Source organism: Acomys russatus, chromosome 24 (assembly GCF_903995435.1).
Source record: "Acomys russatus chromosome 24, mAcoRus1.1, whole genome shotgun sequence".
Lineage (NCBI taxonomy): Eukaryota > Metazoa > Chordata > Mammalia > Rodentia > Muridae > Acomys > Acomys russatus.
Genome location: NC_067160.1, coordinates 47872610 through 47899691, shown reverse-complemented (window position 1 = coordinate 47899691; position 27082 = coordinate 47872610). Strand labels below are relative to the sequence as shown.

The following is a 27082-nucleotide window of genomic DNA, read 5'->3' as shown; positions in this document are numbered from 1 at the left end:
GATGTAACAAGAATAAATTAATAAAAAAAATAAAGATTTATAGTTTGCTTATAAATTGTGATGTTTAAAATTTAAATTCAAGCTCTTTTTAAAAATATATGAGTACATATGCACTTGTAACACAAATCTTATATGATTCAATCCTAGTTCAAAATATTCTTTATTTGGTGGTAAAATTTTAAGGTTATGAAATTTGATTCAATTTAGCAAACTGCTATTTTGCAGATTTTAAAAATGAATGATTCTAAAGATACCTTTAGTGTTGGCTCTGTCTCTTAACAATTAAACTTTATTATACAACCCAATGATCTTATACAAGAGGGAAAAAAGGTTAAAAAAAAAAAGGTTGAAAATAGACCCTTAGTTCTGTTTCTCCAAGTCATGCTTTGTACCCCTTATATGATAGACTTTATGTTTGTCCAGACCTGCTTCAAGATTGGAGCAGTTACAAGAAGAAGGGGGGAATGAAGGAACCAGCCCCCCTACTGGAGAACCTCCATTACGGTTTCTAAATTCCCACTGCTGCAGGCTGTTTCAACTTCCCCTCCCCATCAGTAACTAGAATGTTAAAAACAATTCCAAGGCTGATAACTGACCACTACCACCCACCCCCAGGGCAAAAAGCCCCAGGGCAAGTCCCTGTCTTAGAGATTTAGAAATGCACTCTTTAGACTAGCCAATAGATTTAAAAGTCAACCTGACCTATCAATAACAACTTGATGACTCGCTGACTTGCTGATGCTTACACACTGCTGCTTAAGTCTGTCTGTCTGTGTAAAAGTATAAAAACTGTGCAACACTGCTGTTCAGGGGTCACCTCTCCTTAGGGTGCAGGATGACCCCATCACGTTGGAACAATAAAGCCTCTTGTTTTTGCATTGATCCAGTCTCTGTTTCTCATCTGGGGCTTCTAGGAATAGACTCTCCTGACTAGAGCCTTACAGTCACCATGACTAATGTGTTGGCTGGTTTTGTGTCAACACGAGCTACAGTCACTTGGGAAGATGGAAGCTCAACTAAGAAAATGCCTTAGCCAAAACGACCTGTGAGCAAACAAGCCTGTGGGGCAATTTCTTGACAGATGGTTGATATGGAATGGCTCAGCCCACTGTGGATGGGTACCCCTCCTGGGCTGGTGGTCCTGAGTGGTGTAAGAAAGCAAGCTGAGCAATCCATAGAGAGCAAGCCACTAAACATCACTCCTCCATGGCCTATGCTCCAGTTCCTGCCTACCTTGAGTTCATGCCATGACTTTCTCTCAATGATGCGTGACATGGAACTATAAACTGAAATAAAGCCCTCTCTCTCCAAGTTGTTTTGGTCATGGTGTTTATCACAGCACTAGAAACCCCAACTGGAGTCTAAGACATTACATCTCAATGTTTCTGCTTCGCGAAGGCTCCAGTTGACGTGCTCTGGTGGAGGTGGGCATCTATGCTGCAGGTGGCTGTGTCTGTATATGGGAGTCACTTATTATGCTATCAGCAAGCACGGGTAAATGACCAGTGAATTGCTGCGGGATATTTGATCCCATTCTGATCCCCGAGATTGAACTGTAAATCCCTGTTTCTTGTGGTTGAGCCCTAACATATCTTTAATCCAAGAACTTTCAGTTTATTATAAGCAGGTGATTAAGGTGTGGTTCGGCCACCCTTACACACACCTTTAAGGGAAGAGCTATCTGTATACAGGATTTAGTAAAATTAGCCGTAGGTCAAAAGGTGGAGCAAGAAATCAGCTGACAGGGATTAAAGCATAGGAGGGACTTTGAGTTGAGGGATATTTAAGACAGCATTGAGAAGGAGAAGGGGCCTTTGGCACTTCTTTGGGCGTGGAATTTTAGCTTGAGCTTTTTAAGCTCTTGAGCTCCTCAGCTCCCTGGCCTTTGGGTTTTGGGGGGGGGCTTTGAGCTAGCAAGCCTTTGGCCTTGGGTTTGTTTTTTGGACTTTTCCTCCCGGGCTGTCAGCTGAGCTAGTGAGCCTTTTGGGACATGAGCTGAGTAGGAAGGTCAACTGGGTGCTTTCTCTGCCCCTCTGAGCTAGCAGGTTTTTAATCCACAACATCTGGCTCCTGTGTTTTTATCGCTAAAATAGAAGGATCTGGGATTTTCAATGAAAACTACAGTGGATGGGCAATCACAATGTCTCTGGATGAACCTGGTCGCAGGATGTGATAGTTACAGTACCACACAGGGTAAGGATGTGAGTGTGTACAGAGACCACCCCCGCAAGATTCTCTAGTGCACTTATCCCTCCATTGTCCTGACTAGGAAGATTCTCAACGGTACATCCCGCATTGCTCTGGATCACCATGTAACTATATGGCACAAATTGCTCGCCCCTAACTAACAGTGGCTACATAAAAGGACTAAAATTTTTCTCCTGAGTGTGCAAGGTCATTGATACTCAATAATTAAATCCTTTCAAAATTATCCATCCATAAATAGTTCTCTGTTTAAGTGAATCTGAACGTTTCAGTGCCCTGACAGATTGAGGCACCGGTGCCAGAAGTGGAGCCATAGACAACGTAGAGATAGAATTGCTTGCCAGGTCTTGTTTACATCTAGACGTAACTAAAATATAATGTCAGCACTCAGGAATAGGCATTTAGCACCCTGCGGAATATAGCAGAAACGAGCTGATTAAATTAGCTCTAAGACAGGGGGGCCTACACAAGCTACTGTACCAACCAAGGACAATGCATGCAGTAAACCTAGACCCCCTGTTCAGATCTAGCCAATGGACAGCCAATCCACAGTTGTGTGGAGAGTGGGGACTGACTCTTTCATGAACTCTGGTGTCCCCATTTGACCACATCCCCTTGGTGGGGAGGCCTGGTGGCACTCTGAGGAAGGGGAAGCAGGCATTCCGGATGAGACCCGATAGGCTGTGATCACATGGTGGGGGAGGAGGTCCCCTTTTGTCACAGGCCTAGGGGAGGGAAATAGGGTGAAAGAGGGAGGGGGCAATGGGAAGATACAATGAGGGGATAACAATCAAGACATAATCTGAATAAATTATTTTTTAAAAAATTAGCTCTAAGAAGCTATATGTGGTAGCTCATACCTGTAATCCAATCCCAGCACTTGCAAGGTTGAGGCAGAAGAGTTGTGCAGTAATTTAAGGCAAGCCTAGACTACAATTATGAATTGTAGGCTAGCCTGGCTACAGAGTAAGTCTCTGTCTCAAAGCAAAAAGCAGAAGAAGCAGAAGAAGAAGAAGAAGCAGAAGAAGAAGAAGAAGAAGAAGAAGAAGAAGCAGAAGAAGAAGAAGAAGCAGAAGAAGAAGAAGAAGAAGAAGAAGAAGAAGAAGAAGAAGAAGAAGAAGAAGAAGAAGAAGAAGACACATCTTTAAAATCACACAATAAATTGCAATTGAAAGCCAAAGATCTTGAGAGTAATTTGGGCTCCCACAGTGAAAATGCACAGTAGTGATGAGGACATACTGATGACGGTGACAACCACTCCTCCTGTGACATTTTGCACGTGCCAGGCACTGCTCTCAGCACTCTCTATAATGAAATAAGTATTATAAAGAAAGCAAGGAGTGGGGCTGGAGCACTTGTTTTCCTAGAGGACCTGGAGGGCACGGTAGCTACCAACCGACTGGAATTCCAGTTCCAGCGGATCCAACAGCCTCTTCTGGCCTCTGTGGGCACTCAACGCACGCGGCGCACATACGTACATGCAGGCAAAATGCCTATGTACATAAAAAAAGAACAAATCTTTTTAAAAGGTAAACTGGCTGTTGGTTTAAATGCTGTGCCTGACTACACTGGAGTGCTTAAAGAAAAACTCAAATCTGAAATCAGGTCTCCTTGTGAGTCTAGCTTGCACTGGGCAGCTTTGGTCCTTAGGACAATGAGTTATCACTGGTGGCCCTGGATTTTGACCCTTTTGTGCCTCTTAGCATCAGTGTCTTTGATATTATTGCAGTAATTTCATCATCTTTGCCACCAATCTTAGCCTAGAAACTCCTTGTTTTAAACACCCAGATGCCGTGATTAGCTCCTAGTACACTGAATAAACAATACAAAATTTAAAAATAAAGACAGGCTATAGGGGCTATCCTCTCTCACCTCTGTCCTCTCCTTGCCCCCTCTCCATGTTTGCTGAAAAGCCAGAGGGCAAGGCAGAGAGCAACATCTTCATGCCTTCTTCCTATTGTAACCCCTCCTTCATGCAAGCAAGGTCTTTCTAGGCAGACAGCTCAGCCTCAGTCACACACAGCAGAGACCATGTAACGGCTGCCATGGTCTGTTTATACTCTCATCCCATATGTGTTATTTTGATATGTTCTTTAGCTCATCAGCCACTTTGGGGGCATCCCCGTATTCTCATAGCCAACCCCCTTCATCAAGAAGCCATGCCATCCACATCACATGAAGATGTTCACTCTGGAATCTCTCCCCAGAGTCATGGACACTCCTCTTCTGTCTCAATTGCAAATCTTATTATCTACAGTAGGGGATAGCAAGAAGGTATACCACCATATACTGCGTACCACACGGAAGTTGAATATATATATATGTATCAGAATAGTCCCTGAAGACAGTCCACTCTCAGATGGCTCAGCCTCAGCTGCATGTATTAGCCACCATAACAGAAGCCACACAACTGCACCTCCAAGGCCCATCCTTGGTTCTGTTGTGTCTCTATCACAGAACCAAGTATTATATGACTTCTCCTACAAAATCTGTGTATATGCATCCCAGATAAGGGAGGCAAGAACAGACCAAAGACATGTCTTTCTTAGTGAGTCGAAGAGTTTATTGTTGTTACTTATAGATGTGTGGGTAATTTACACTGACATAAAGCCTCTTTTATTTTCAGCAATCATTAACCATTTATGTATCTTCAGGGAGGCAGGGGGGCACCTCATGACTCTCAGGCACCCTTTCTTCCTACCTTCTATGAGGGAGTGTTGATGGGCCCTATTTTGTGAGGGTCTCAAAAATGACCATAGCTTCCCTGATTCAAGATAGCAATGACAAGCCAAGCGTGGTGGCGCACGCCTTTAATCCCAGCACTCAGGAGGCAGAGGTAGGTGGATCACTGTGAGTTCGAGGCCAGCCTGGTCTACAAAGCGAGACCAGGACAGCCAAGGCTAACACAGAGAGACTCTCTCTCCAAAAACCAACCAACCAACCAAACAAGACAGCAATGACTACATTCAAACTGAAGACATTCAGCTCTCATCACCTGGCATAGATAAGGTTTCCTTTTCTACTTCCGGAATCTACTCTCTCTGTGAGCTGACATTATATTTGCAACGGTCTCGCACAAGATGTGAAATTCCCACCTACCTATCTGCTTTCAGCGAACTCGCTGTGACCCGCAGCTCCCTTACTGCATCTTTCGGAATGAACCGGGGCGGGGGGGGGAGGGGGGAGATGAGTTGGTAACCACTTGTTCATTGTTAAAACATGCCAGGTGCTAGTTTTCCAAGGAAATTGATACTCTTCAATTCAGCAACTCAGGGAAGGGCTAGAAACTTACACCAGCCTTCTAAGAAGTCCATAATACTTAACCTCCCAAGAGAGTTTAACAGTCTGAATATCAGGAGTCTTATCCTGACGGGAGTCCCAGCAGAACTCTGGCGACAAGAGTTTAGTGGGTCTATGGAGAAAGAAATACTTGTTTAAATGGCTCTCATCATGCCAAACAGTTTCAATATTTTTTCCCTTGTCACTCATAATTCCTTCCACACACTCCTTGGTAATCTTGAGGACCTCTGCGGGCGTGCCTCCAAAAACAGCGGCATGGTAATAAAAATCCCCCTTGCCCTCTGGTATGTACGCCTCTGAGGATTCATTTCTCTCATAAGGTACAGCGTTTGGGCTTTCCTTATACCAATAGGCATGTAACTGGGCTACAGAGTCTCCCGGAGTCTCCAAACCATAGTTGGCTTTGAATACTCGATCCACATCCACGCAGAAGACATAGCCGACCTCATACCGTATGTGATCCGCGATGTGCTCGCTGATGATCTTCATGCGCATCATGCTGATGTCTTGCCACTTCCACTCTTGTTTAATTTTAAAAATCTTCACTGTCCGGTAGCGATTCAGATTTATCCATGGCACATAGTAGAAATCATCCAACATGATATAAATGATGACCCTCTGGTTGACCATGAAAAAAGTGTTAGCAGAATTCAGGAAGTTACCCAAGTAGAGCCACAGGTACCTGCAAAATAAATAGGCAGCGGCTGAGTTCCAGCGTCCAGGTTCAGGGGAACACACACAGTCTCAACCACCTGGGTATGGCTTCTCCGGCAATGCAACTCCGCAAGCAGAGAGCTGCTGTTCTCTTTGAGCAGAACGGGAGAAAGTGAAGCCATCTACTCTCTTTTCCTTAGCAGGGTCTACAGATCGTAGAATGGAAAAGGGGCTCTTCGGGAGAAGGAATGAAATTAGTGAGGTAAGGAGGCTCGTTTTTGAGCCCTGTGCAAAATGGAAGCCGGAGTTCGTGGTTGTCCAGGCAACCCAGGAGGAAAGGCAAGGGGCCTCTGTACAGGCTTCGGCTGCTATCTGTGCGTTTCGATGAGTGGCTGGTACTGTTGCTTGCGTTGTTTTGTATTGTGAGCCTTATGATGGTAGCAGAACGGCTGCGCTGGAGATCCACATCTCCTCCTTCGAACCCAGTAAGAGATTCTCAGGGTAATGGATAGACTCAGGGTAAGTTTGAAAGAGGAAAGGTAGCCACTCGGGCGCCACTTCCATAGCGCTTATGTAATCCTTAGTGATACGTCCTGGACGTTGATCTACATTTTGAGAAACAGGCTAATGATAAATCATAACTACTGGTCAGGAGAAAATGCTGTAATTCATCAAATCAAGTATTATTTGTGAATGATGAAAAGTTATCACTGAAGTCACGGCTCAGAGCTGGGTGCTGTCACTCGAATCCAAGGAAGTGAACTGTTGCCAATGTTTCTTTTTGTGGCATGTTTCAGAAATCTTTGTCTCCCTAGTGAAAATATTCTCTCACATCTTGTATTAGCTTTATTCTTTTGTCATTTGCCCATTATTTGTTTGTATTAAGTTTTACACACGAAATGGTACAGAACGTTTTTTTTTTAAGGGGGTCTGTTTAATTAATCATTTAAAAATTTGACATGGAACACATGAGTTAGGAAGTTGCAGTGGCCCAGTCTCATGAGTAACTACACACTGAAAGTGGGGTCACACAATTAGTGACAGTCTTGAGGTCACATGTACATGACGTCGGCCCCGTCTCCCTGGGATCTTGGCCACTGTGTTTTTTGGTATCACTGCCTCATAGGAACATCAAAAAAATTGGTTTGTTTTTTTTCTTTTTCAGCAACCAAACTGTCTTTGTTATTTAAACCTACAGTCATATTAATTTTACCCCATATGTATATCTTCTCTCTTTGTGTAACAAGTGGTTTTTAGTAAGGCAGGACTTTCTATTTTTGAATGTTACTAAATTTACAGAACAGGTTCCCTGGGATGCTAGAATGCTCCCATACATATGTCATCCAGCAACTGCCGGCATCCTCTCTAGGCACTGTGCTTTTGTCAAAGTGCGGAGACCGTCGGTTGTCACGTGCTACTCGCTAAACTAGAGATTTCATTTTGATTTATCTCGAGTCACCTCAGTTGTCATGACTCAGCCCTGGACACACAATGGGCTTCGTCCTGACAGACGCTTGCTCCCCTCCAGCCTGCAGCAGCATCTCTGTGACTCATGACACTGAGGTTCTGAAGGGTCCGTATCAGGATGTTTCCTAATCTGTTTCTCTTTTTTTCAGAGTTTGTCAATTTTATTGACCTTTTGTAAAGGATTAATTTTGGTTTTAATTTTATTTATCTTCACCCCAATGCTTTATTCATTTTGTTTGTCTTAGGTTGTTTGCTCTCTTCTATCCAGTTCCTTAAGGTGAAGGTATTCTTATCTACATGTGTGTGTGCATGTGTACTATGTATGTGAGGTGTGTGTGTGTGTGTGTGTGTGTGTGTGCATAATGTGTGCATGTGTGGTAGTGCAGATGTGGTGTATATGTGCTCATGTGTGGCTCCAGAGTTCAAGCCCAAAGACTCACAAGAAATAGAGAATCCCTCTTTTTTTTTTTACCTGAGATAGACTCACATGTAACCCAGGCTAGCCTCAAACTTGCTGTATAGCCAAGGATGACCTTGAACTTCGAATCTGTCTGTCTCCACATCCTCAGTACTGGGATGACACCTGTGAGCCACCAGTGACCTGTTCCTGAAGTGCTGGAGGTCACCTAGGGCCTTGTGCCCTCCAGGAAAGCACACTGCTACCTGAGCTGCATCTCCAGTCTTGACCTATTGGGTGTTTAAGAGTGTGTCATTCGGGGCTGGAGAGATGGCTCAGCGGTTGGGAGCACTGAATGCTCTTCCAAAGGACCCAGGTTCAATTCCCAGTACCCACATGGCAGCTCACAACCGTCTGTAACACCAAGATCTGAGACCCTCACACAGACACACACGCAGGCAAACCACCAATGCACATAAAATTAAAAAAAAAAAAGAGTGTGTCATTCAGGTGAGTGAGTAAAGAAATGTAGTAAAGTTGGATATAGTGGTGCACACTTGAGAAGATTTGGAAAGAACAAAAGGACTAATGGGAGGAGAGAGGGGGAAAGAGAAGGGATAGTGGAGAAGAAAAGTATGGTGTGTTTTATTTCACATGCAGAATTAGAGTATAGTGGGGTAGGATGGCAAAATAGAATAATGAGATGTAACCCTGAGCATAGGACAGTGTGGCATACATGGATGAAAATGTCATAACGAAATCCATACTTTGTATGCTAAGTTAAAAAAAAAAAAGTTGTCCTGTTCAAAACAATGGTCACATTTTCCTCATTTTACCCCATGATTGATTTTCTAATATTCCATTTAAATATGACCATAGAAGACATTTAGTTCAATTTCGGCTTTATCATTTATCTCAACTCTTGTAACCTAAGCGTGGTCTTCCACAGAGAATGGTCCGCGCACATGGCGAGAACGTCTGTTGGGTGGACTGTGTGCTATGTGTGCTTCTGCAATGTTAAATGTGTACACTGGGAAAGCGCTGTATGACGGAAGAGAGAGGCACCGCTAGTCACAGCACTGGTGAGAACTCTGCTGGCGGGCCTGTCTCCCATGCGCAGCACTGACAGTGCCGAGTGGCGCAGCTCAGCAGCACACCTCAGCGGCTACCTCTGCGCTCCCCTGGCAGCATCCAACTCTCCTCACATTTTGGGTATTTGGAACACACTCTGAGGCCTGCAGATTGCATACATGTACCCAACGTGATGTCTCCCTACACTTGGTTCACATTTTGTATCTGGCGAATAGTCTTCAAAGTTTCCTGTTTGATTTGCAATATGTCCTGATTGTACTGAACTCAATGCTTTCTATCTCTTTTTTTGGGTCAATGTCCATTGTCTGTGGCATTTCAGAGAACAGAAAATCAGTGCAGTGTCCACCCCCTCTATCTTTAGGTAGAAATATTTTCCATTTGTTTTTCTTTTTGAATAGCTGACTTTTATGGCTTTGGCTTTCTATCCGATTAGGAATTCAGCATAGATTTACTTTTGTTTTAAAATTACTGGCTGATTTTTATATGCTTGCTTTTTAAAAAAAAATATTTATTTGCTTATTTATTTATTTATTTAGTATTCTGTCTGCATGCCTGAAGAGGGCACCAGATATCATGTGTAGATGTTTGTGAGCCACCCATGGTTGCTAGGAATTGAACTCAGGACCTTTGAAAGAGCAGCCAGTGCTCTTAACCTCTGAGACATCTCTCCAGTCCTGTATTCTCATTTTTTAACATTGTGATTCATGGTCAGAAAATGTAGCGTATAAAAATCCTGCTGCATATAATTGCAGCTACCTTATTTTGTTACATTTCTCTGACAGTCAATATGTATATCTTAGTGGGATTTTTCTAAAAGCAGTTACATATCACTGGGGGGGGGGGTGCATAGGAGGTAGAAAAATACTGGATTAAATACAGAAGTAATGAAGAGTGGTATACACTTGTATTGATATGGTTAGGGAAAGACCCATGAAATTAAGTTAGTATTGCGGGGAAGACTGTGAAAATCAAATTATAGAATGACACTGAGAAACTGGGATGTTTTTGTGGGCACCAAATGGCTGTTGCTACCTTGAATTATGGCAAGAATTGGCTTAGAAAGAACAATTATAAAGTAGACTTGGTAGATTATCTATTTTCTGCAATGAAAAGCCTGAACTTAAAAGACACTCGGCACCATTACCTACCTCCCCACTGCAAACACAATCAACCCCACCATAACGGGATGCCTTTCATAATACTTTGCCAAGACTGATGCATTGTAAGTATCGCTCCACACGATTGGAGCTGACCAGCTAGTAGATCTCAGGCGCAGGTGTGTTGAATCTGCTGCGTATCTGTAAGAAAGACAGAATTTTAAAGTAAAATGCATTATCCTACACCATCAGGAGAAATGCCGCTAACGGGTCAAGCCTTGTCTTAAGGTAGTGTCCCATTACAGCCAACCCAAGGTCTTGACAGTTCTGCTAACCTAGGGAACCATCGTATCAGAAAGGACCGTATTGAACAGTCGGGAGGGTGAGACAACTGTGAGTTCAAGGTCAGCGTAGACTAGGTCTCAAGAAAATAAATAAAGCCGAGCGTGGTAGCACATGCCTTTAAATCCCACAGAAGCAGGCAAATTGCTGTGAGTTCGAGGCCAGCCTGGTCTATAAACTGAGTCCAGGACAGGCAAGGCTACACAGAGAAACCCTGACTTGAAAAGAGAGAGAGAGAGAGAGAGAGAGAGAGAGAGAGAGAGAGAGAGAGAGAGAGAGAAAGAAGCCAGCAAACAAATGTAAGTCAACGAAAAAAAGGAAAGAAAGAAAATAAGGGAGTAGAGTGATAGTTTAGCCATTAGGAGTGTACACTGCTCTTGCAGAAGACCACAGCTTAGTTTCCAGTACTGGGATGGATGTCTCACAGCCTTCACAACTCCAGCTCCAAAGGATCCAGTGCCCTCTTCAGGCCTTTACGGTTCCTGCACTCACATGTACAATTTGCATATAATTAAAAATTATATATATAATATATTCCATATATGTTAGGAAAGAATATTATATATTATAATTTACAAATATGTACATATATGTATAAAATACAAAATGTTTTCATTTCTTTCATTTTTAATTTCCCCTTTATAGCCTCCTGGATTCCTCTTCTCACTTTCTTTAAATCATGGCCTCTTTTGCTATTAATTGTTTTTGCATACATATAAGTATCAATATGCTTATATGTATTCATAACTACACAAATGTAACTTAATAATATATATATTAGGGAAGAAGGCAGCAGGCCAGTCCGTTACATAAGTAGGCTCCTACAGGTAAGTAGAAAACATGGACGGAAAGCCAGGGAATACTCATGCGCAGATTTACCCCTGTTCTCAGGGTCTGAGCTGCATCTAAGCCCTTTTTCCCTGGGGACAAAATCTTCCTCAGACTTAGAACAGAATTTCCTGGTGACCCTAATCCTCTTCCCTGCTGGAATGCATGGCTTGGAGTGCAAAGTCTTTGGACACATCGGATTTCTTGTGCTCAGAACAAGGAGCCCCGTATAAATAGCAACAGAGCCTTGGGCCTGAAAAAGGCCACTATTACTAATGATCATATTTTGGGTGACAACAGCTTGGTGTTTTCCCGGCTTTACATTTCAGGAGACATGTACTCCGGAAGGACAGCAGCACGCAGGGAAGTGAGGAGTAACCAACCCAGGAGGCCTTTTATATGGTAATTTCCCTTCTTGATGTAAAATTTGCGTCTTTAATTTTTTTTTTTTTTTTTTTTTAGTTAGACCTCTTAGAAGCTTAGGAAGCAGGATTAACGACCACAAATAGGCATATTACTCCATGTATAAGTGTATTTCATATATACAATAGCAAATATGTTTGTTTCGGTTGATGCAAACAGTTGTCGGTCAAGTTTTAAATAGCAGGATTGCCCAAAGTTGGGACTAGGGAGACAGCTCAGTGGTTAAGAGTGCTTGAAGCTGCAGCCAAAAGCTCCAGTTCAGTTCCCAGCACCCACATTGGTGGCACACAGCCATCTGTGACTCCAGTTCCTGGAGACTCAGTGCCCTCTTCTGGCCTCCTTGGCACCATGCGTGCGCACACGCGTGCACTCCAAACGGTGTTGCTGGTGCCATCTGTCAGCATTCATGTAATTAACCCCACAGACGGAGGAGCTGCATTCTTCTTACGTGGCATTAAACCAGGTTGGGAGCTGTAGTTCTGGCTGGTTTTTCAGAGACCTAAAAGAAAGACATAAGATAGAAAATTCACAGTGAGCAATACTGATGAAAGCTGATGGTGAGAGCAAGGATACGGCTACCCAGCAGCCTTCACTGCGTTTGTAGTTCCCTCACAGAGTCACCTGCTTCCAAGAGAATTGAAAGCTCCCTCGAAGTCGGGCGTGGTGGCGCACGCCTTTAATCCCAGCACTCTGGAGGCAGAGGCAGGCAGATCGCAGTGAGTTCGAGGCCAGCCTGGTCTACAAAACTCTGTCTCAAAAAACCAAAAAAAAAAAAAAAAAAAAAAAAAAAAGAATGAAAGCTCCCTCGACTTTCCTGCCATCTCAATCTCACTTCCAAATGTACTATGGATTCTTTGGTGTTTTGTTCGAGACGGGGGCTTTCCATGTAGCTCTGGCTAGCCTCGAACTCACAGAAATCTGGCTGTCTCAGCCTTGCCTTGGCTGTGTTTTTGTTTTGTTGTTTGTTTTAACAGTGGAAAGAGATGCTGTTTTCTTTGCTAGGTGAGCATTAAATATCTTATTTGCCGAGGAGTCTTCATGTGAGATGTGGCAACAGCTTTTATGAGGGTTTCTCTGACACCCATTTCTCCGCATTTTCTTAGCACTCTCCAGTGACTAAACTCCCCAGTTTTTTTCATACGATTTGGACTTCCCCAGGAACCCTTGTATATTCTACTGCTTTATGCAGGTCTTGGGGTTTTAGATGCCACCCAGTGAAGGTGGTTAATGCTAAAGTCATCATCTCACCTGCAAGTCCCTCCTTTCATAGCTGCGTGCACTGACAAGGCACAGCAGTAGCCGCTCTCCACTCAGGAGCCCCCTGGAAGCTCGGCATCAAACCCTATGGGCTTCAAAATGTCTCTCAAGTCTACCGCCTAACTCCACCCCCTGCCGCCAGCATCTTCAAGCTGCCAGCATCTCTTTCTGGGTCATGGCAGCAGGCTCCTAATTGATCTCACTTTGTGTCTGTGTGTGCGTGCGTGCGTGCGTGTGTGTGTGTGTGTGTCTGTGTATGTGCACGTGCATGCATGCGTATGTGTTTGGTTTAGTGCTGGGGAGTGTTCCCACCACCTCATGCTTTCATGCTTACTAAATAAGCACTCCCCCTTGAGCTAGATCCCCAACCTGGAAGACTTAAAAGTCTTCATAGGATGAAAAATTTAAAACTCTCGAAGGAAGCAAATGATCTTCTATGCACCCATCTTCCAGAATTAGCTCTTGGCCCCCTTTCCTGTCATTCTCCGGACTCCTGCTTGGTCTCTCATATTGTGCATCAGAAGCCCCGACTTACCATGTCATCATTGTTTCACAGTGTTCATGTCTGCACTCCTCAGACAGCCACACATTTCCCATTGTTTGTTTGTTTGTTGACACAGGGTTTCTCTGTGTAGCCTTGGCTGTCCTGGACTCACTTTGTAGTCCAGGCTGTCCTCGAACTCACAGCGATCCGCCTGTCTCTGCTTCCCAAGTGCTGGGATTAAAGGCGTGAGCCACCACCGCCGTCTGGCTCCAAGATCCATCTTTTTTACTGTTCCAGTCACATCTCTTATTTCCGTATAAGCTGCTGAAAGCTACTGTCCCCTGGTAGCCGTTGCTATTGAGATAGGTTATTGTATATCCTAGGTTGGCCTTAAACTCACCATGGAGCAAGCACCACTGCGCACCAACTCAACTCTTTTTTTTTTTTTTTTTTTTTTTTTTTTGGTTTTTCGAGACAAGGTTTCTCTGTGTAACAGCTCTGGCTGTCCTGGAACTCACTCTGTAGTCTAGGCTGGCCTCGAACTCATAGAGATCCACCTGCCTCTGCCTCCCAAGTGCTGGGATTAAAGGCGTGTGCCACCACCGCCTGGCTCAACTCCTTTTTAATATATTGCTTTCACATGTGGCCCAGGTAGACCCAGTCCTCTCGGGATGTTATAAGTGACAGAATCATCAGGAGACACAGCACCTGGGCCCCGAAAACATCAGAAAGTAAAGCTGCTGTTGGCCATCATGGGCTCCCACAACAATCCTCTCTGAAGCCGTGATTGGGTGGCCACTGCAACCTCCTGACAGTTTTTGCTTGCTACTGTTTATTTTATTTTTGAGAAATCATTGCACCTCGCCCCTTCCTTCCTTCTAACCTTCCCGTACACCTCCCTCCTGGTGTATTTCAAATCCGTGGCTTTGTTCATATGTTTTTAGGGCTGATCACTTGATATCAGAAAACCAGTTGCTGTGCTCTTCCCTGGGGAAAATGATTTCTCCATTCTCCGAGTTTCTTAGCTGTGTGTGGTTCTTTGTGCCGGGTTGAGTGCTTGTGATTTTGCCTCCCCTGCCACCCACTCTGCCTCGTCCATCGGTGTCACTTTTGTTCCACTCATGTTTGGGCAGTCTTACAGGTAAGACTCAGTGGGTGTGGCTCCTGATGGTCGGTCAGCCAAATCTCATACCTGCGTGCCAGCCCAGAACTTCCAAGGAGGCAAGGTTTGTAGAGCCTAAGCTCTGTCGCCTGTTAATATGGTTCTCCTAGGCCATTCTCACCCCTCCATCAAATACGGCTCTCTACCCATCTGCTTTTTCTTTGATTCCCAGCATTCTAACTTTAGTTTTCACCAAGATGTGTTTATAAAAATGGTGCTGGTGTAATGTGACTGCAGGAAGCATGGACTCATGGGTACTCCAAGCCCTTCAAGCAATTTTGTCCTCAAAGGACAAGTCATACCATATTTGTAAATAAAAACTTACCAGCATTGATATGTCATCTGCAGTTTCTTTGTGCTTAGGAGAAAAAAAAGCACTATATTACTTTGAAATGTATACAAGGGGTTTCCATAAGTCATTGATCTCTTTTATTAACTAATGTTTCAAAATACACTATTGGAAGTACATTATCGATTGTTTATATGATGTGGTAAACATGATAAAGATTATTAAATTAGAGCCTCCTATACATTCATTATCTTTTCCTTGTCATGCTGGAGACTGAACTCAGGGCTTTGTTCATTCCGGGGCAGTGTTCCACCGCCAAGCTAAAATTTCCCAACCCTTCCCTACATCTTAGGAAACACCTCCACCTCCTAATAATTCTTAGAGAGAAATAAATACAATTAATACCATTAGCAGAAACTTGTTAGTTACCTAGGAAGACTTTTTATTTACCTCACGTTTATGGAGTGAATGCATTTTGTACGGAAAGACGCCAACAGTAAAGAAGATGTCTCCTGCTTCCAAATGGCAGTTTCTCTTTGACATCTTTTTATGAGCATTATGCTGCCCACAGTAAGTGGTAGCTTCACACTGCTTCTCCTACAGCTTCCCCTCTCCCCCAAAACAGGGGTTCTCTGTATAGCCCTGACTATGCTGCCTCGAACTCACTCTGCAGACCAGGCTGGCCTCAGACTTAGATACCTGCCTCCTTCTGCCTTCCAAGTGCTGGGACTAAAGGCATATACTACCATATCTTGCCTATAGAATAAAAGAAGGAAAAAAAAAACCTTTGATATCATTAAAAACAAGTGACTGGGACAAAGGGCTTTATTTATGCAGACCTACTGGGGTATCGTTCATATATACTTGAACTAATGCATTTGGCTGCCTTATTTAAGGAGCAATCCTGTTAACTTATGACTCATCGTATTTTTTTTTCTTTGGTTTTTTGAGACAGGGTCTCTCTGTGTAGCCTTGGTTGTCTGGACTCTCTTTGCAGACCAGGCTGGCCTTGAACTCACAGCGATCTGCCTGCCTCTGCCTCCCAAGTGCTGGGATTAAAGGCGTGCGCCACCACGCCTGGCAGGATTCATCAGATTACCAAGAATACAACAGTTAAGTTTTCAGTTACCTGAAATAGTATTCGTTATACTGGGCATACAGAGCCATTAAGATCAATAGCAACAGGATTGATATTTTGTATCTCATTCTCTTCCTGGAAGAAAAAGAAAAAGATGAAAGTTGCCTAAGTTTCTACAGAGTAAGCCGTGGGAAACCCTGTTTCTCTGTGACTTCACCTTAGTAACACTGACTAGAAGTTAAGGAATTGTGGCTCCTTGATTGTTAAAATTCTGCTTCTCTCCAGGCATGGTGACACACGCCTCTAATTCCAGCACTTGTGAGGCAGAGGCAGGCGGGCTGCTGTGAGTTCGAGGCCAGCCTGGTCTACAAAGTGAGTCCAGGACAGCCAAAACTACACAGAGAAACCCTGTCTCGAAAAAACAAAACCAAACCAAAACAAAAATTCTACTTCTCAGCTTAAGCCACATTGTGGGGTGTGAGTCAGAAGAGTTAGTTATGAAAACACGCACATTAGTTTTGGGCAAAGGGCTGCTCGGGCCACAGCCATCCTCAGCAGCCACTTTCTGTTTCTACTTTCTCAGCTTCTGCAAATGAAATAACCAACACGGTGACTGTGAGTCTATAATCTTCACTCATTAAGAGAAGTTTACCAAGTACCCTTAGCTATTAGGGGCTCTGGGTGGTATAAACCATAGGATGGGTCCACATTAGCCAGTGGCCAAACTCCTTCCCCTTCTCTTTCCACCTAGAGATCAGAGGCAACCTGACTATGCCCACATATATGGGCTACTCATCATCGACGCCATGCCATAGGACCCCTGAAGCCTATAGAAGGGGACCCCTACATTGCTGTGTGGGCCTGAGCTCACGTCAAAGTCCTCACTGGGCATTTACAACTATCCTTTACCTCAAAGTCCTCCTTGAACCCCAAATCCTGAGACTTTCCAACTTTGACTCTAAAGACCTCTATACTAATAAAAGAAATTGTTAATTCTTTTGAGTAATACGGTACTGTCATGATCACAGTAAGAACAGTGACAGGACTGACAGCAGCGTAAGACTTACACTTTCTCTAGACTAATTGGAAAAAAAAAAAAAAAAAACCCCAGCTTTGTGTGCTGCCTGGAGGCTCCACCATATCGCTTGCGTTATCTGTATGCTCACCTTGGACTTTTAGCCATGCAGTTTACAAAGCCTAGCCAAGCATGCAAGGTATCCCTTTTCTCCCAGTGCTCATGGAGGCAGACGTGAGAATGGCAGTGCAAGCTTGGGGTCAGACTGGAACCCACAGCAAGAGCTTAGCTCAAAAATAAACTGGCCTAGACCTGAGTTTGATTCCCCAGTACAAACATGGAGGAAGGAAAGAACCATTTCTCCTACATTGTCTTCTGGTCTACACACACACACACACACACACACGTAATACAAATTTCTCTCTCTCTCTCTCTCTCTCTCTCTCTCTCTCTCTCTCTCTCTCTCTCTCTCTCTCTCTAAGAGTTTTACTATGTAGCCCTGGATGACCAGCAACTCACTATGTAAACCAAGGTGCCCTAGAACTCACAGAGATCCTCCTGCCTCTGCTTCCTGAGTTCTAGGATTAAAGACATGTGCCATTATAGCCAGTGTAATGTCTTTTTTAAAGTTACAAAATTGTGTTACTTAATCCACCCCAAATGAAATGGTCTGTGTATGAGAAAAAGGGCTAGACATCACTCAGCTCAGCTGGCATGAAGAACAACCTCCCCTGTGGGTTTCCCCACATCATGAAGGAACTCCACACAGGCCTTCATCACAGACCCTTGCCATCCTTGGTCCAGTGGTTGGAGAAGACAGAACCTTAAGAGGGAGGACAGTTTGAAATGTTTGAAAGCTAATCCAATGTGTTGGCGTTCTGTCACTCCCCATTTTTGTGATTTATTATTCCAGGTTTTTGTGTGTGTGTGTGTGGATGGTGATGTCATCAGAGTCTCTTGAAGGTGAGAGAATCTGATGGTTCTGATCTTAGCAATTCGCATGCTGGAATTTACTTTTCACAAGCAGAAGACCAGATTTTGACTTTTTATCTAGATGTATTTGTTGAGAGTTCCATGCGCGACTCCTGTGTTTACATCATTTCCCCTCCTCTAACGCCTTCTGTGTTTTCCTCCACATTCCCTCTCAAATTTATAATAGCGTCTATAAGTAAATATATATTTATACACATATATACATATATACATATGTATGTATGTATGTATGTATGTATGTATTCCACTGATCCCATTTAGTGTTGTTTATGTGTACATGTGTTTATGGATGAGGAGTTAGAATTGGAGAACCTAACAGGGAAGCTCATCCATGCCAAACAACAACAACAATCAAAGAAATGCCAGATTCTTCCTCCCATACCAACTATTATTTGCCTATAGACTTTATTCTAGGGGTGGGCTTTGTAACATATTTGATAACACTGTGAACTCCGTGTTTTAAAAAATATTTTTATTTAGTTTTTAAATTTATGTGCACTGGTGTGAGGAGGGTGTCAGACCTTGGAGTCACAGACAGCCATGAGCTGCCATTTGGGTGCTTGGAATTGAACCTGGGACCTCTGGAAGAGCAGACAGAGCTCTCAACCACTGAGCCAGCTCTCCAGCCCCTGAACCCCATGTTTTTAGTTGTGGTGTGGCTCAGCCTTAGCATATATACCTTTAATCCAAGAATTTTTCTGTAAACAGGATTAAATATAAAGTTAACTCTAGGTCAAGAGGCAGAGCAAGTAACCAGTTGACAGGAAATGAACATAAGAAAAAAAACATAGAGAGTGAGAAGAAATCCGGAGGATGGATAGAGACCCACAGGAAGTGGTAAGGAGGGATAGTGAGTTAAAGAGTATTTAAGGTATCACGGAGAAGGATATGGGGCTTTTTCCTGAGTAGGAACAGCTTTTTCTTTCTGTGAAGTCAGCTGAGTAGGAAGGTCAGCTCGGTGCTTTCTCCGGCCCTCTGAGCTAGTAGGCTCTCGCCCCAGCATCTGGCTCCTGAGTCTTCAGTGGTAAAATGGAATGATTGGGCTTCTGTGTTTTAAAAACAACACCCACCCATAATGGAACGCTGACTGGTTTTGTCACTATACGTACAAGCATACTATTGCGATTTCATGCGCACAGCTTCCCTGTCATGTCCAGAAGACAGTTGTCTTGGAAGCAGACATCCCAATCCTCTGACTCTTATCATTTTTCTGCCCCCTCTTCCCATGAAGTTCCCTGAGTCCTAGGCAGACCAGTCGGGGCTGGGCACTATGGTCTGGGTTGTGACCAACTGTGGATCTCTGTGACAACCACCTGTTAAAGAAAGGAGTTTCTTTGATGAGGGGTGTGAGCTACGCTTGTCTATGGGTATTAAGGATATGTATTGAGAATACAGTTAGAAATTAGATTGGCTTAGGAAGAAATGGCAGTAGTGGGGTTTTCTCAAGGGTCTATGACCTCCCTGATCACAGGTTTCTAGAACCAGGCATGAACTCCCTCCTACTGAAGAGGCCTTATGTCCAACAAGACAGCTGTTGAGTGTGTTGGCCTTCTGGTTTGGATGGAAGGGTGTCCGTCGTGCGACTCAGGAGCCAGGAACCACACAGCTCTGAGAGGAGGCCTCCTCAGCAGAGGCACTGCAGCTCCCAGGGGAGGATACTCCCAGCTGAGCTCAGGAGCCTTAGCCCAGCTCCACTTCTCTTCATCGTTCCTTGGCTTCTTCCAATGAGAGAGTCACACCAGGCAGAAAATCTCTAAAGGTGATTTGTTGGGAGGGTCCGGGGTACGAACCGACAAATTCAGGGTTGGCTGTCCTTACTCCTGGGAGAGGACAGCAGGGAACTGAGCAGACACAGCCTTTATATAGGACTTCTTAGGGGGCGGAGCTTTCTAAGACAAAGATTTCCAGGGTGAGGATTGGTGGGATTTCAGGTCCTGAGCTTGAGGGAGCTCAGGGATTAGAGGGTCTTCCTGTTTGGGAATTGATGGATTTTTCCTGCTCACGGATTGGTGGATTTCTGTGAGAAGCTCAAGGATTGGTAGATTTTCCTGCTTGGGGGGGAGGGGGATTGGTGGCTTTTTGTTCAGACTTTTCACTTGAAATTAGCATAATCTAGGAAGGGTCCTACTGAGGGACTGGAGATGACCTTTGTGACAGTTACAGAGGCTGGAAGCACTGTTATGGCAGAGAAGTCTGGGGGAGGGGCCTGGCTGCTGGAGCTGCTCAGGCAGAAGAGGCCTGGCCACTTTCCTGCCTTGAGGGTTCCCCAAGTTTACAAAGTATACAAACTTTACAAAGAACACAAAGTTTCCAAAGGGAGTCCACATTCCCTGAACCTTGAGTCAGCCAACTGTTGGTGTCCCTACCCCTCCACCAGAAGTCTTGCTTGGTTACAGGAAGTCTGACTCTGTTGCTGGTTCGTGTTCCATATCCCCCATCATCACCCTCATAGATGGCCTGGGAGTTTCCATTTTCCTAGATTTCTAGCCTGGCCTAGAAATAACCTCCAACTGATTCCAGTTCCCTCAGTTCTCTCTACCGACGATCTCCCCACAGTTGATCCCTCCCCATCCCCTCTCTCATAGAGCTCAGAGCTCCAGGAATCTTGTAGAAGGATGGAAAGAACCGGAGAGGTCAAGGACACCACAAGAAAACATACAGAATCAACTACCCTGGCCCCATAAGGACTCACAGAGACTGACCCATGAAGGAGAGATAAACCTGTTTTTTAGGATTCAAAGTGCGGGATTGGAACGGTCTCGTGAGAGAACAGGTGAGGTTAATTCACTAGAAGAGCAACCACCTCTTGCAGGAGCTTAATTGTTGCCAGCTGAAAAGATCCCGTGAACAGACTCTGGGAGGAGATATATAAATGAGCCCAGAACTGGAGGCAGGGCTTTTTTTGAGACTTGGAATAGATTTGGCTGTTTGTTGCTGCACTTCAAGACGCTCCTAGAGAGAACCGCTCAAGGGAAGGCTTCGGGGCACTGGCTCCTGCAGAGGTTCTGGGTTCTGGTTACCCCAGGTTCCAGCAGAAGAAATCCTGCAGCTCACGCCCGGAGAATCATTCCTCGGAACTGATATTCTTACGGTTTTGTTATTGTGTCCATTAATCCTCATTTCCTATTGTTTTGGTTAGTCCGGTTATAAGTGACGTATGCGCAGTCACTAAGTTGTTAATAAAATATATTGGCTAAGAAAATTGAGCCTACAGACCCACCAACCAGAGAGCAGGCATGGGAAGGGCCTGGGCCTCCTACACATACGTAACAGATGTACAGCTTGGTGCTCATGTGGGGCCTCTCTAACAGCAGGAGCAGGGGCTGTTTCTGACTCCTCTGCCTGCCTTTGGATCCCTTTCCTCTTACTGGACAGCCTTGTCTAACCTCAATAGAAGAAGTGCTACTATAAGATATGCAAAGGCGGGTTGATGTCCATGGGGGGGCCTCCCTTTCTCTGAGAAGAAGGGGGTGGGGCATGGGGGGAAAGGAGGTGAAAGGGAGGGACTGGGAGGAGAAGAGGGAAAGGAAGCTCTGATCAGGATGTAAAGTACATACATTAATGGAATGAATGGGGAGGGGGGAGAGAGAGGGAGAGAGAGGGAGAGAGAGAGAATTTTAACAAAATCCAAACAATAAAAACCCAAAACCAAAACCAAAGCCACACACAAAGACCATATTGTCCTAATGTAATGGCAGCGGTCCCCAAGCTTCCCAGAACTGAATCACACCGAAAGATTTTAAAATCCCTGACGTCCAAGTCCCACCCAAGCCAGCTGGATGGCAGCAACCTTTGGGATGAGACCCAGATGTGAATATTCTCAATCCAGGAGATCCCAAAGTGCAGGCAAGTTTGTGAACAAATGCTGGGTCCCCAGACACTAAGAAAGACCCAAAGCACCCTGAGCTGCTTTGGATTCTGGAGACAGTGTTCCATTGGCGTGAATGTCCGGCAGCCTCCTGTCCACTTGATAAATATAAGAAGCAGTGAGCCTCCCCTGGAGGTCTTCAGCTGGTCCAGGCTACAGGCACGTTACCTTCCCCAGTGGATGCTGATGACAAGCATTGCTTACATGGTAGAGTAGCTTTGAGATGGATGGGATAGGTCATTGAAGGTTGTAGCTCACCTTGACAGGCCACTTGGAGCAAGGGCCGCTGAATTCCAGGCCACTTCTTCAGTGCTCCCTTCTCAGTATGTGTCGAGTTGCGACCACAAAATACTGGTGGCTGGGTTCTTTACAAAGGGAAAAAAAAAAAAAAAAGATTTTGTAACTTTCAGTTCCAGAAGCCCAAGAGCCTGCCACCAGAATCCACGTTGCTTGTGGCAGTTGGACCCACAACAGTAAGCCAGAAGTGCTTTGTGCACAGGAGCCTAGCATTGAGAGGAGGAGGGGAGTGGCCAGCCTTGCTTAACAGCTGTGTCACAGAAGCCCATCTCCAGAGTAACAGCTCATTCACAGAAAACATTTAATCCCTAGTCAAGGCCTAACACAACACTGCCTACTGGGCCCAAACTTCAATGTGAACTTCAGCGGGGAGAATCATATTTAAACCATAGCAGCCTTTGAACAGACAACCAATGTCTGTCCTTTAAATTAGCATTTTGATTGCCCTCTGTGCCTTTTTATCCATTGTAGTATATTTAGGGGTGACTTAAGCCTACTGTTTATCTTGCAAACTGCACACAACACACCTACGTCCTGTCGGAGCAAGGACGCAGATATTCTAAAGAGACACAAATGTCCCTGCCCTTGACCATCACAGTGCTGAGACAATGTCCTCTAAGGAACTGGTGTTTCCTCCGTAGGAATCTCGTGTTGATAGAATGAGAGGCTGAAGACTGGTATGCGCCAGAGAATGGGCCTGTCTCCTGGGAAGAGATGTCACATAGTTCCCAAAGCTTGTCCTTCAGGACAGACTGGAGCTGGGACACCGACTGTGGTACAGCTCGGCCTGGCCAGGACTGCCTAGTTATGCATACCTCTTACTTCCTGCTTCTGCCTCTTATTTCCTACTTAAACATGTTTCGTGCCAGAACTCTGAAGAAGGGCTTGGGGGTGGGTGTCACTGGGCCACTTTATTTCTTCCTCTTCCAATCGTGGCTGCATTGAATAAATCTCCTTTTTGTGTTTTTTACCATGGCCTGTTTCTTTAATTAGCCTAGTGGGGGATGTGTGGCCAAGCTTAGCTAGTTAGAGCTGCCAGGGCCCAAACTCTGACCCTAAAAACTCCAGTAACAGTCAAACGGGTTGTCTGTAGAGCCCAAAGAAGCAATTGTTAGATACTTTAAGAAACCCAGCACTCTGCCAGGAGTGGTGGCGCAAGCCTTTAATCTCAGCACTTGGGAGGCAGAGGCAGGTGGATCTTTGTGAGTTTGAGGCCAGCCTGGTCTACAAAGCCAGTCCAGGACAGCCAAGGCTACACAGAGAAACTCTGTCTCAACAAACAAACAAAGAAACCCAGCACCCTGATCTATCTGCAAATGCCCCCATATCCTGCTGTGAGAGGGAGCTATGCTGAAGTGTTGCAGGGCAACTTTGGGCCATGCATGGTGGGAAGATGGATGCATTTTGGAGGTCTGGGAAGGTTGTCTGGGTTTGCAGCATCCACCGTTTTTAGCTGTCGAGATCCTCCACGTCCTTGGTTCTTGCTTATGTTATGGTGATGTCCTTATGAATTGGTTGCAAATGATTAAAAAAAAAAAAAAAAAAAAAAAGGATGATTAAAAAAGAGAAAGGGGGAGGGAGAAGTACTGTGGCCTAGGGTCTTACTGATTTCTGTGCGTGCTGCAAACGCCACAGTGATGCCATTGAACACACAGCTGGGGAACACGCTCCCACAAGGGAGCTTGTTAGTCAGCTCTCCCTCGGCTTCTGTAGATCTCTGCATCAGCCCTCCAGTAAGCACCCATGGGGCTTAGACAGATCAAGGCTGTTTAACCAAGCCTGGAACTTCTTTCCCTCAGGACAGTTACAGGTAAAGTCTCTGGGAGTGTTCTGATTTCGCATAACTCTCCACGTCCCCATCCCTTAAACTACAGAGCCAATTCCATTTATGTGCAGAATTAACACCTTTCTACAAATACGAAGCCTCCAGTCCCGCCAAGGAGAAAGTTTTAAATCACGTCACAAACTGGTTGTCTTTGGAACTCCTGCCCTCTAGTGTCCACTCAAGGGAACTCCTTTGTCTGAACTCTGGGTTCTTGGGAGGAGAAAGTTGGGCTTTTGAATTTCCCACACAAACAAATGTTTCTAATGGTGAAATCTTAAAGAATGTGACACCAGTCATCCCCCCTCCCAGGTTGGCACTAATGACATTTCTTGAAATGGGGTGAGGTTTGCCACCCTGTGTGCTGTTAGTCATTTAGCAGTGTTCCTTGTGCCTACTCACTAAATGCCAGTAGCACCCACACTCACACACCAGTTATGACAAGAAAAATATGCCAAATGGCTGCATGGGTGGGGTGGGGATGGGGTGGAGGGAGGACTCCCAAGCTGAGAGCCACTGTTGTGCTGCTGGGACAAAAGCAGGCCAGGCTTTACTCCCTTCCAAGCAGCACCAAACCCTGTCAGCCACAGCACTGGCTTAAGAGCCTCAGGCTGAACACAAACTGAAACCCCTAGGCTCCCAGCTTGTGAACCACAGGAAGAAGGCTCCCGATCACTGTGAGGAAGGAGTGGCAGTGTAATGCCCCAAGTTGTGAGACCGCTCTGCCCCCGAAGACCACCAGGAATCAGCTGGATGCAAATCACAGTCTCGTTTTTTAATCAAGCTCTGAGCCTGGACCATCAGCCCCCGGCCCAGGCTCTCAACTTGGTAAATAAGATTCTTTGTGATGGTCTTCAGGGGGGATCTCACAACTTGGGTATTACATTAGCAGGACCGTGAGGGAGCTGGTCACACTGCACCTACAGTCAGGAAGCAGGGAGAAACACTGGTGCTCTGTCTGCTTTCTGTCTTGGACCCCATATTGACTGGTACTATCCAGTTAGAGTGGGTCCTGTGACCTCTGACCTTGTGACCAATCTAGTAACGCCCTTATACACAAGCCCCGTGTCTTTTACATTGGGAGGGCGTGGGGACTGTGCCTGGGCTGGAAAGATGGCTCAGTGGATAAAGTGTCTGCCACATAAGCATAAATTTGATTCCTGAGAACCCAAATAAAATAGGGGTGAGGTATGAGGCTGTAACCTAAACAAGGTGGAGACAGCAGACCCCTACCTGGATGGAGCTTGCTGAGTTCCATTCAAGGTCAGTGAGACCCTGGCTCAAGAGATAGGGTGGAAAACAACTAAGGAGGGCCTCCAGTGTCAACCCCTGGCCTCCACACGCAGGCATGCACACACACATGCATGCAAAACACATGCGTGCATACACACATTGCTACTGAGGCATGATGGGAAAGGATGTTGCTGCCTTCACCTCCACTTTTAGTAAACAGCTGTGCGGCAGAGCCTGTGAGATTAGGTGACATACGAGGAGCTGGCTGGCGCAAAGGCACACGCCAGTCTGGACCTCCTGGAACTCTCAATCCCAGAGGGGTCCAGTGCAATATTTCCCTTACAAAAGCCTCATTCCAATGACTGGTGTCACAGGCCTGCCAAGCCTGTCCCCAGGACTTGTTACCCCTCCATGCCCTTGTGTTGGGGACAGTAAGCCATACGGCCAGTGTTCAGCCATCTTGTCAGAGCCTGCACCTTTAGGCTCCTATTTCTCCAGCAGTCTGTCATTTACCAGAAACCAGCTGACCCTGTCGTGGTTTGGCAGTTAGACTACAGATAGGTTTAAGATGGAGCCACCCTGTTGTGGCTGATCAGTTAGACTAGAAAAAGATAGAGCAAAATATTCAGTGTGGCAGAACGTTGTGAACCTGCCTGGAATTCCCTGTCTTGAGATAGCCTGCAGCTAGGTATCCATAGCAACCCTTGCATATGCAAATACCCATTCCCCCTGCTCCCCCACCCCTGTGCCTATAAAAACCCTGTGAAATTTTTCAATAAATGGGGTTTGATCAGAATCCAGACTTGCCCCCATTTCTTCGTGTCTTGTGTTCTGTCCTTCATACAGGTTGATTCTCCCCTTGAGCTTTAGTGGAACCCCAGATGGCCGGGACACCCTTGCTCTTCCTCTCGACTCCGCCTGCCCTCATCTCACAGGTCCCAGAACTCCAAGTTTCCTAATTTTAAACAAAGCACCCGAAATTCACTGTGTGGCGTACCCAGGTCACAAGCCCGTCCCTCAGCCAGTCATTCCCACTTGTGACATGCAAAGTATCAACGATCTTAGCCGAGATAACCCCCTTCCAAACACGGCACCTGTTTTCATCGACATCAGACTCCCTAGGAACCACCCCACTGGGGCCAGGAGAGCCACAAATCCACAGGACAGCCAGACAGCGCCCTCATGTGCTCTGTCTCTTTCCACAAAGGCTCTGCCAGGCAATATCATGCATGTACACACACACACACACATACATGCACACACTCGCACACACACATAGCTTTATAATTTGGGAGTGGCCACCAAGCTTGCTCTTTGTAAAGGATATTTCCAGGTCAGAACGGCTTTTCTGAGCTGAGGCCCTAAAATTCCGTATGACCATAGACAATCAAAATTGATACTTTTAAACATCTTTGGGAGAAAAACCACATGGCCAGACCAGAATATACTGAGAAAATAATTTATTCAGTTGTAAGCCAGAATTTTTATTCTAAAAATGTTTAAACATTACCTTTAATAAAATCCTAACTTTACTCATTAAGGGTTTAAAATTAGATGAACTTTTAAAAAATCAAGAAATCAATCCCCTCAAAATTCCTTTTCTACACTGTGAGAACAGATCCTTTCTTTGTCTCAGGACCGTTGAACCCTCCCACGTTAGACCGCGTCAGCACATGAGTGACAGAGGCAGAGTTCCTAACGGATGTGTGGTCTCACTTGCGATGCCCACCAACTGAGGAATCCTGTGAGAGTTGACTCAGTGTAGACAAACGTAAGATC

The 27082-nt window shown here is 45.1% G+C and overlaps 1 protein-coding gene across 1 annotated transcript; it reads right to left on the bottom strand.

The window, feature by feature from the left end:
* Positions 1-5433: 5433 nt before the first annotated feature.
* Positions 5434-10610, bottom strand: LOC127207183 (N-acetyllactosaminide alpha-1,3-galactosyltransferase-like). The gene is made up of 2 exons (XM_051166548.1): positions 10264-10610; positions 5434-6187 (listed from the first exon to the last, which is right to left on the bottom strand). Exons 1-2 carry the CDS (start codon positions 10446-10448, stop codon positions 5494-5496), a joined length of 879 nt encoding a protein of 292 aa, XP_051022505.1. The 5' UTR covers positions 10449-10610; the 3' UTR covers positions 5434-5493.
* Between the last annotated feature and the right edge of the window lie 16472 nt (positions 10611-27082).

Bases quoted from the DNA above. Each gene is read 5' to 3' on its own strand.
- LOC127207183 (XM_051166548.1), bottom strand. From the start codon at position 10,448: ATGCATTTTACTTTAAAATTCTGTCTTTCTTACAGATACGCAGCAGAT. The intron at 6,188-10,263 runs GTAGGTAATGGT...TTTATTTTGCAG, and splicing joins ATTGTGTTTGCAGTGGGGAG to GTACCTGTGGCTCTACTTGG.